The sequence below is a fragment of the Diadema antillarum genome, unplaced genomic scaffold (genome assembly GCF_040938485.1).
Source record: "Diadema antillarum isolate AM-2024a unplaced genomic scaffold, OU_Dant_1.0 seq00001664_RagTag, whole genome shotgun sequence".
Lineage (NCBI taxonomy): Eukaryota > Metazoa > Echinodermata > Echinoidea > Diadematoida > Diadematidae > Diadema > Diadema antillarum.
The window spans coordinates 858643-870364 of NW_027272363.1; the positions used below are offsets into that span (position 1 = coordinate 858643).

General features: G+C 35.5%; 1 protein-coding gene across 1 annotated transcript in view; it reads right to left on the minus strand.

Moving 5' to 3' along the window:
• Window positions 1-11355, minus strand: part of LOC139711501 (alpha-catulin-like) — a 148180-nt gene extending 136825 nt beyond the window's left edge. Inside the window, exon 1 of the mRNA XM_071623378.1 lies at window positions 11167-11355. Within this exon, the coding sequence (XP_071479479.1) occupies window positions 11167-11292 (126 nt within the window). The 5' untranslated portion in view covers window positions 11293-11355. The remainder of the gene's footprint in view (window positions 1-11166) is intronic.
• Between the last annotated feature and the right edge of the window lie 367 nt (window positions 11356-11722).

Sequence of the window (11722 nt, forward strand, 5' to 3'; positions counted from 1 at the left end):
AGTCAATATTTTCATTACATCAATGACAAGAAGATGAACAATATTGATTAAATTCAGAACACAATTATAACTTTGGGCAAAAATATGAAATGTCCCCTAGCTATATACTAGCCCTTGACTATTATGCAATCCAATAATTTCTTGCATAAAAGAGTGCATGTACATAGTGTACTCTATCAACACTTTTGAAAATGACATCTACTATTTTGAATTACGTTTAAAAATGTGTGAAAACTTTTGATGTGGATATTACCTACTTAGAAAGCATGAAAGATTTGTTTGTTGAATGTGCCCATATGGCAAGGTAGAAAAGCCCTCTACTTGCTTTAATATGAAACACTGAAACAGTGCACTATCAAAAACATTGACGATATTATGATCACTGATGCAATTACCAGGTAAATTGCCATACTAACACATTGCATGGAAGAGCAAAAATAGAACGAAATTACCAGTAAAAAAATACTGAAAACTACAAACATGGAGAAGAAACAGGACCAACAGATACATGTAAGACAGGTCATGATAAATCATTTTTGTAATATCGGTACCCTAGGATTGAGCATTGATAAGATTGTCACATGCCTATGACATACATCCCTGCACACTACCTGCACAAATTTTACAAAATGTTTTCTTTCATATCTTGATGCAATAACAAGAAAAGTTGTCTTAGATTTTCTCTGCCATTTTGAGGAAACATTATGAATAAAGGCTCATGATGAACAAAATTCAACTCAAGAGAATTCAAGTATAGACCTCGTATCCCCAACCTCAACAACTGCTAGCTTTTAGTGCAAAACATATACCCGCTTTTACTAGCATTTAATGTATCCCATTACTCAATATTCACATACACTGTAGCATGAACATATTACTATTTACATTTTAGAATGTTTAATGCATTTTAATATTCTTCCCATTGCATTCTTAGATATCATGAATACAACTGTATCTCATTAGTTTGTTTTGCTTGTTTGCTTTTTAACTCCAGCCAAAATCTGGTTCAGGACTCTGAACTACACCAGTAGATTCCACATGACCTGCACAAGCACATTCCTATCTGTATCAATTGACAAAAGCTCCCAAGTTCAATTCAGTTCCATTCAATTCAATTCATTGGGGTAGACCACAATGTTCTATTATGAAAAGTTGTAACACCTACACAATTCAGGATAACAATCAGCAAACATACTTTGCACATAAAAAAGAGACATTTACATTAATAACGAGCCCCATACAGTTGTAAGAGCAGATCAGGGAACCAAGGACTTTGAAATTTACAATTGCACTTGCAATAGAGTCAAGGAGCTACTATGTACCAATCAAATGCACATTTTCAACATTCATGTTGCATACAATGCAATGTGCAGGACATACAATGTACCCCACAAATTGCAAAGTACAACAGACCACCAAATATTGACTCTGTAGGGCATTAAAAATGACAACAGTATACAGCCTTTGTAGAACCATATGGCGTATCATATTAATGTCCTGACTGTACTGAGACTAAGCGAGTTTTCACATCATAAAAAGAAGTTCGCTGTAATCTTGCCCCTGGAGCATGTTTCAGAACATACAGTTTGTACAGTTTCTTTATTGAGAGTTATCAAGCATTCTGCCTCACAGATGAGACAAATATATTATACAGTATGTAAACTCATGTATGGGAGAAACATGATTCAAGTTTGCATCAGGTTTTAAAAAAAAAAAGGAAATCAATATTTTGATTTACATGATTAGAAACACAATTACAGACAAGTTCTTTGTGTTGAAGCGTGCAGTGTTTCTTACTCATATTAAACATTTCATATGACTACCATGAACACTCTCTGAGTGACTGGACCACCTCAAAATTTTCCATTAAACACATTCAGAATACAATATCAACAAAACACACAACTTTTACCAAAACTTGAATATCACATAATGTGTATATTCTGTGAAATATTTGTATCATATTGTACACCCAGGATTGACTAGGATGTTCTGAATATTTTCTTTTTCATCATTTTTCGTAACTTCAGCAAAAACGATCTATACAGTTGTTACAACTTATAGTGCAAGTAGGGTGCTTTCAAATACATGATATAGAGCTTTAAAGAATGTTAGATAAAGACAAACTATGTTCATAATTCCTTTACTGATTTATTTTTTGAAGACAAATCAAAATTCAACACTCTTCTTTCATTATGTAACAATGAGCAGTGAATGGGGAACAAGTTGGAACCAGCATTACAATGTGTTTACATTGTATGCAGTGTAGTCAAAGAGTAACTGCAGGCAATTAACAATAAATTTTGACACATTATGAATACAAGGCCAGTCACAGATGTTCTCATATAGCCCACACTGTATCATAGGTGCAGTGTATAATGCATGCACTGAGATGCTGATTACTTGGTGTGCATGTAAACAATAGCCTGCAATGTTTACACAATGCACCCAGGCCGAGCTCATATGGCAGGATTCCTTACCATTTGATATGCTCATCATTGGAATCATTACTCATGCTATCGAGTGAGTTAACGATCAAGATGGGGTCAGAGTCACCGAGGTGTGTTCACATATGAAAGATAATCACATCATACAGTTTACCAGAGCTCAGTATTAGCTGAACTATGTACTGTAAAACTGGTTTCTTTCGTGTACAGAAACTTTCACGGTTTCCATCGGTGCCGACTTTTTCGCGCGTGTTTAAATTCGCGGTCGGTAATGATAGCGTTGTAACAAGCGACAAGTTCAAAACATTTTCGCGTGATGTTAAATTCGCGGTTCAACCGCAAAGCGCGAAAAGCACGAAAATAAAACCACCGCGAAAGAAACCACTTTTACAGTATGCCTTTCTTTTTTTTAATGGCTACATCAAAGACTGCATCAAATGTCAGGGGAGGGTGACTGACTATTAAAACACTGTAAATAAATTTGTGATGGCCTACGTGTCGTACAAAGGAAATTTCCCGGCATACTTCAGGAACACAAGATTTAAAAATGGCTCCTAGATTAACACCATGTATGTCGAATGGAAACCCTGCCAAAAATTTCCAGCCATGCCAGCAGTGAAGATTAGAAACTAGCAACAATTCTTAAACATAATCCACAACATTTAAAAGATATTTTAGAAGTACCTGCATCTTTGCAGTTCAAAGCAAATAGTCATTTCCATACTCAAAGCTACTCCCAATGAAGCTGTGTATCTAGACAACTCATATCAAACATTGAATAGACAGTACAATCTGTACAAGCAAGTAGAGACACTGGAAATTCCTAGTTGTTGGTTTTGTGTTTTTTGTGTGTGCGGGTTTTTTTTTTCTATTCTATACCTATAGCTCTGGCAGGCTTTAATCAAGAAGTGAAACAAACTACTTTTTGTAAACAGGAAATGATTTGAACAGCAATGCAAAGCCTGTTAACACATTTCCAAGTAATATGAATGTTGTCTTCAATTAGTTGTATTCAGGAGCTACTCCAGGTTAAACTATTAAAATACAAACATATTTTCTCAAATTGTATGAAAAAGTTATTCCCTGCAATGCTGATGTGACTAAGATTTTACTTGACTTGTTCCTTAGAAGTCTCACTTGACCTACAGTGCATGGTCAAATAAAAAACAGATCTATTACCTACATAATTATTTCACATTTTATTAGGACTTTTCCAGATTTGTTAAAAAGACACCGAAACTATTGCTCAACTCGTGAAGCAAATTTTGTATCATATTGTCGCATCAAGTCTATAAATCAAAGCATAATATTTACCCACCCAATTTAATGGTATAGGTATTGCGATAGCAGGGTCTTGCCAACTACACTGTAGGCTGGATAACCAACCGCCTTGTTGACACTTGCCCCTGGAATGCTCACACAGTGCCTGAAAGGGTTGTTGGTCCATATTAAAGGGATGGTACAGTATTGGTGGAGATGAAAAATGGGCTTTCACTTTTTTGCAAGATACCAAGAAAACACTTGATATGAAATAATACAGAGCATACCATTCAAAATTTATTTGATGAAAATCGAGTTTGGAATAGCTGAAACATCCAAAAACAAAGTAAAACAAAACCATCATGATAAAATGTGGGTCCCTCACTTTAATAGGATTGCTCTGTTTTGGATATATCTCAGCCCTTTCAAAATCAATTTTCATCAAATAGACATTAAAATCCTCATGGAATTACATGTACATGCTCTTTCATATCTCACAAGAGGTTTCTCACTATCTTACCAAAAAATGATAAAATTAAAAGCCTGAAGTTAAGTCTCAACCAAAACTATACCATCCCTTTAACTACCCGTTATCACCTTTCCAAATAGAATCCTAGTAGTGCATCAATGACTGGTCAAGAAGACGTTATTACAATGCATATAGCCCACCATTCATTCCAACACACTCTAAGGAAGCAGTGATAGTTTTGTATTAAAATAATACATGTACTGCCAAAAAGACACACCCTCTAGATAATTTCACCCTCTCTACTGCTTTATAATACCACTGTCATTAGTGCCAATATTGCAGGCTACCAGGGATAGGGACAGGGCTAAACAGCAGCTGTTACTAAATTACAGATATAGTACATATGCAGTTTCCTCTCCATAAATATCTGCTGATGAATAATTTAAAACAAGTTGCGACATACATGTACTTACAGTGCAACTGACCCAAGACAAATACATCACAATATTCACAGGTACTGTCAGTAGAGAGCGAGAGATCTCATTATGCAACGTCTGATCGAGATCCCCAAGTTATCATCCTATTCTAATCAAGAAAGCCTCTGAGCAAGAGTGCAATTATTTCAATGCTAGTATTTAAAAGAAAACAAAATGTATTGCATAATGTGTAGAAGAGGGCAAGTCCAAGATAAGGTCCCCTCAGAAGGCAAAATTTCATCTTTGCTCAATATTGACATGTTTGGTATCATTTTGAAGCTTATGAGTTGAAGTTTTGATTTCCGTGGACGAAAAAATGATATTATGTAAATTTATGCAAATTTCAAGGGCCTCATTTGCATAAATGTGAAACACAGCGTTACGTATGGGACATTTATAAAAATTCATATTAATTCAAAGGAAAGCAAATAATATTTGATTAATATGTGGACATAAAAAGTTCATCACATTGTTTAACTTGGTATGAAAATTTAGGGATTATGCAAATGATTATGCAAATTAGCTCGTGTCCTATCATGAGATGTCCCATACGTAACAAAATGAGGTCATTTTTTTAGGTTTTTTCTGAAATTGCTGAGGTTATTTTAATGCCCTTTTGGAAAGTTCTAATTTATTGTTAAGAGAAATTAAATACCAGAGAAAAAAGAAAAAAAAGTAAAAGAAATGTTTTTTATTAGGCATTGAAATAATGTTACGTATGGGACAAATGCGTTACGTATGGGACATCCTCATACATATTGCATGTGAATGCATGTAGCTAGCTGGGAAGGTCTCTCAGTACACAAATGGTCAATCATCCTGAAGAAAGCATCCCAACATTGTAGCTACTTTTTGAGTTATAGACACTTGAAACAATACATGAACTTGACTGAACAATTTTCAGAAAGAGGGAGGGGAAAATGGCAAAATACACAATGAAAAATCAGCATTAAAGGGATGGTATAGTTTTTCGTAGAAATGGGGATTCAGTTTTCAACATTTAAAGAGATGATTGGAAACCAATTATATGAATTACTTAAGAGCATAAAATTCTAAGACTAGAGGAATTCAAAGTTTATGTGATGGAGATCCAATTTGAAATGGTTGTGATATTATAGAAAAAAAATAAAAAGTAAAATGATTTTTTTTTTATTGCAAGTGACACAAATTGTCCTTATTCAGTTTTCAGTAGTTAGCCACAACAAAATTCATGGGTATACATACTGAGGTGTGACTAAAATCAATGACCTGACTGCTAGACAGACATAACTAACTACTCAATCACTAAGGTTCCACACAGCAGGTATTGCTTATTTATTTAACTTAATATTTCTTGTATCAAGTTGTTTTTTATTGAAACTAAATGGCAAACTGCCCTTCATCAATGGAAGTAAACACTTTAAACTATTCAATTTTTCAGTAGTAACTATCCTGACAAAAATAGGGCATACATACTCAGGTTGGTCATAAAAGATATAGAATATGATTGAATATGAATGTGATTATGATGATAAATATCTGGGGAATATTGTTCCCTTGTCAATCTGGATCAGTATTTGAGTAATTTCAACTGATTCCACCTCAATAATTATGCAAAAATTTGTTTAAATGGGTATTTTGCAAAATTATTTTGCAAAATACCCATAAACATGGTTCTCCACACACTAAACGAATGGGGGACAAAGGGCATGCATACCCAGGTTGGTCATAAAAATATAAAAATATGATTGAATATGATTATGATGGTGAATATTTGGGGAATATTGTTTCCTTGACAATCTGGATCAGTATTTGAGTAGTTTCAACTGATTTTAATTCAATGATTATGCAAAATACCCATAAACATGGTTCTTCACACACTAAATGAATGGGGGACAAACTGTCCCATACGTAACTGTCCCATACGTAACACGTCATGTCTGTCTTTAATTAGAACCTGTAATTAGAGCTTTTTGCCTAATGACATGAAACTTACCTGTGATAATCTTGAGTGTTGTGACTTTCATCACAGTGAGTTACAAGTTGTAGAATGATACACTTTCAGAGAGTTTTGCAGTTGAAAAAAATGTTTAAAAAAACCAAATTTTTCTGGTCCCATACGTAACGGCACATATTTTCTCTTCTAGAATATAATTGTCAAGGTCATTTTTCTCAATTTTTTTACATGATTATACTTCTTCTAGATATCAATCACCATGATGAAGTTCAATACGATCAAAGGCCATTAACACTATTTTTCAGGTCATAAAAGTCTCTGAATGTCCCATACGTAACGTGCGTGTTATCTTGGACTTGCCCACGAGTATATTTTCATGTCACTGCTTACAGCACTATCACATCCTCATTGTATTATTCTAGGGAAACTTTGTTATTTCAATACCTCATGACATCAACATCAGCCAAACTAATGATGCATCTGGTGTTATTCAGTTGAATCACACAAAAAAAATGCTACATGTGGGTAAACAATTGACCTTTTCAAGCAATTTCAGGCACAGAATTACAGTATTGATCTTGTCTAGAATAGGTTCGACTTGAGACAGAATGATCAATAAATTTTCACTTCCTAACTAGGGGAAGCAGCATCCATTCCAGGGTGTAGTCTGGTTTAAGACCTGTCTAACTTATAGTTTTACTACACTCTTTGATGACATTCCACTGAATATTAGAGGCTCTAAAACACCTTCATCATGTCCTGCACCTTGACTACATGACTAGATTTTGATCATTCTGTTGCCTCAAAGTTTACATTAAAGTAAAAGGTAATATTATATAAATGATGACACCATTGCTGAATTTTATAACTACATAAATTATAGTAAGTGGCTAGAAACCAGACTAATCTGGGTGCCAGTGAAATTCGACCATGCACTGTATACAGTATACAAAATATTATTTTTGGTCAAAGTTGATCACTACATAATTGACTACAACAGCAAAATGATTACACAAGCTTTCATCGATCATCTCTTATATGAGCACAACTCAATGCTGCATCATATTTTTGCTTTAAAAAAAAGAAAAACTTATAACATTAAAACAGAGCACAGACTGTGTTATAAGTTGGCATGAAAAGTTCATAACAACACTCTGAAAAGTCAAAGGAACATTATTTGAAAGTGAATTTTACACATTTGAACACATCCCAATGGAATGAAACAGAAAGTGCTCCATGGAGGAAAGAAAAACATGCAAATCTGAAGCATATTATTCATTATTACTCAGTAAACAATACTAACTCATGACATGGCCACTGCAGTCTCTTGGTAGCCTCATGCACTGAACAGTTACCAAGTTCATCAACAAAAGTACAATCTACACTGTAACTTGTAAGCTTTTGAAATGTGCATACAAAGTGAAATAAAGTCACAGCATACAAAGGAAGACAGAAATTCATCATTAAACTTGAGTGTGCACAGTAGAGTGATTTGTCTCTATGGAATATGCAGTCAATGAGGTAAAATGTATGTGGTCTGTAAAACAGGAAGTAAGCTTTCTATTCAAATGCCATCATCCATACATAATTTGGTGAAAGGGATATATTCTTAGCTAGCAAATAATCCCTAGAGGATGATAACATTGTGTCTGTACTACCCAAGTCTACTGGTAAATGACTTTCGATCACTACTTGATTCCCTGCATAAGTCACTGAGCTACACAGTACCATGGGTTACCTCCAGTTCAATCAATTGGAAAACATCACTTTTTGTTTTTTGTTTTCTTTGTTTCATTTCACAAGCTGGATGACTTTTCAAAAATCAATATTCTAACTCCTTAAAGTAAGGAACAGAATGAAGAAATGGCTGCATTTCCATTATCACAGGGTGTACCTAGAGCATGCAATTATATAGGTATCACACTTTGAATTTTACCGATCTGTCATCCATTGACTAAGCCAGTTGATTCATGTAAATACAAATTCAATAAAAAAATTTATACTGTGATTGCCATGGCAACCCTTAATCTTCCCTGAGGATCTTTTGACAATAATCACCAAAGAAAGAGTTAAAATATAAAGAAAATTAAACATGATTTCACCTTTCTAGCATAATGAAAGAGCACTTAAGACTAACCGCTTTCAGAAAGCAGGGGGAATAATTACTGCCCGTTATAGTATCAAGTTGATGGAATATGTGTAATTTTCATGAAAAATGAATTTTTGTGGAATTCCCTTTATATTTTCTATTATATTGTCGTCCACACATAACATCATAAACTCTAGTAGTCTCCTCATCTACATGTGTAGCAGTTCCAACACCAAAACTTTAAAAACTCATAACTTTTGCATCGATTGTCCGATATTTCCTCCAGCTTTCACTGTTGTGTTCTACTGATGTTGCTGCCTTCACTCGATCCACATTTCTCTTTGGGTTTTGGTTTCCTTTGACAAGTCTTTACTTCAGACTACCAGTAAGTAAAAATTGATACTTGGGGTTCACCTTATGAGCAGGTAATGGATTGTTTACTCAGATTAATGCTTCCATTCTCATGGAAATGCAAAACAAATTACAAGAAAACAAAGTTTGACATGCTATGATAATTGATACCCCATGTGCGTGGAATTAATCGTCAAATACCGATAATGTCAATTCATTAGGCCTTCAATGTTTGTAACAACAGGAAAACAGTACTTAGTTCCTATTTCCTGAATGAAGGACCACAGGTGCACTATCAATATTTTGTGTAGCATAGTAAAAGGATAGGTATAGTACATGATATTACTATAATTCTAATAATAATAATAATAATTATGATAATAATAACAATAATAGAAATAAAATCTTAGTATAGTGGTTATTCAATATCGACAATAAAGCTGTCATAATGAACTGCAATCCTTGGTCATTATTTTCACTCAATGGACAAACTTTAGCCTGAAACAAAAACTATAAAAAAGATAATAACACACAGAATCCACACACCAAATATGACAGCAGACCATCAATTTACCAAGTTCATAATCTGCAAAATAGTCTCAATACATTGTGCATCATCATGAAACCTGAGCTTCAAAATATACCTGAAGCATGTTCATTGCTATATAAACAGGTCTAGTATGAACTATGTAAACCGAAAGTAAAACCATCACTCTAAATGTATAATGGATCAAGCAAATGACACTCCATACATGGGCAATTCAGATGTAGTGTACATGTACGCATTTGACTTCCTCATTATAACTTTAATAAATCAAATGAAGTGCACACTTATCTGGAATCCTCAGTAAAGCTTAAGTCTGTTGATGAGCAATGCAGGAATATCAATTTTCCTCAATTCTTTGTTTAAAACTTATTGTAATGTTACATTAGATACTAACACCATGCAGTGGTAACAAGCAGATTGAGAAACTCCTTCAGAGTAAAATAATGTAGAAAATCACCAACAAACTTGTCTTAGACTGTCCATCTGTAGACTCAAAGTACATTATGTCAGAAACCACCCATACAATCACAAAAATCAAATTTTGAGAGAAAATAAAAACATAATACATCATGACTTGGGTTCTCTGCTTTTTCTCAGTTAATGTTTTGCACTTTAAAAACATAACTAATACTTTACCAAATACCTTTCATTTAAAAGGAGCATTAGTCATCAGAACAGTTTTCAAAATCGTCTAAACAACAAGTTCAGTTCCAGCTGATGATAATGTTCACTGCCAGCAACTGAATGAGGTCTAGAAAACCTACACTAGGTGCTGGAATTGGCTCCTTGTGTTGACGTCAGTTTTTTAGAGCAGGACTTGGTCAGAAACAGTCGGTAAAAAGAAGGGGGGAAATGCTTAACCCGGCCCAGTGACGACTATTCCCAAGTATGCTCGGGCAGGCGTCTATGGGAAATGTGAGTTGTAGCAAAATCTGCCCGTCGTAATGGATTAATTTCACTTTACACAGGCACACAAAAAAAGAAAAAAAATGATGAATTTGTGCAAAAGGTGTTCATTCACATTTGCTGTAACCTTCCTTCATGTCTTACATTTGTTTAGTGGCCAATTTGGTGAAGAAAGAGACAATAACTCTCACAGTTTCCTGCTCACTAGCATCACTCTCAGTTAGGAATATTCAATGTTGTATTTCATCATCAGACAGAGAAGAGTTCTCACTCAACACCAAACTCTAGGACAGGTACCACGGCCATCCATTTCAATCAATTCAATGACATTGACAATCGGTCCAGCTCAGGAAAAGGCACCCAGCTCAGTGACATCACATCCGTGTGGTCATGAACATACTGTGTGTCATATCAAATACTGGAGCACTGATATGTTGAATGTTTGATACTTCAGGTCAATACTGTCTGGCAAGTTCTGTAATACTTTAGACTAGACCATCGAATTCGACTAAATACACTGATGCCCAGTGTGGTTACATACATGCGGTATAGTGTAGAATGTATATGCGCGATGTATATGCGGCCCACTCAAAATGAATGGATGCGGATACAGCGCGACGGACTGCATCAATAATTCCCCATCCCTTCTCATAAAATACAGTAAAAGGACTTGGATTCCACTCACCTGGGTGACTAGAGGAACAAGGGTCTGCTCGATGGATTTCGTCTTGATTTCTAATCCCTTCGAGTCAAATTTGGAAGAAACATTAGCGTCGTCTGCTGTGGGCCTGGTTCCGCCTCCGGAAGCCATTTTCAATGATACACACACAACAACACACCAGCCGCTAGCTCCACTACCTAGTGTGCACTACTACACGACCTCCACCGATCAGCAGCAGGCGCAGGCTCGGCGATCGGCAGTAATCCCCCACGACCGACCACTGCGTTCAGCTGTCTCTGGATTTGGGGCTTGTACACACAAGCACACACACACACACAAACAGACTCCGCGAGTAGGGGAGCGCAAGCGGGGCTGAGGTTGCGAAAGCGGCACCGTATCCACGTACGCGAGGAGAACTGTATTGCGAATGAAGCAGCCACTTCGACATACTGAGTACGTGTTATGTACAAGACGTGCGCGTACGAGTGCGAAGCAACGTAGGTGACGCTGTCCAAGAAACTTTTCGTGTTCGTTTTCTTCATAACACGCAACAATATCATATCAAAAAGGGAAATTTAGG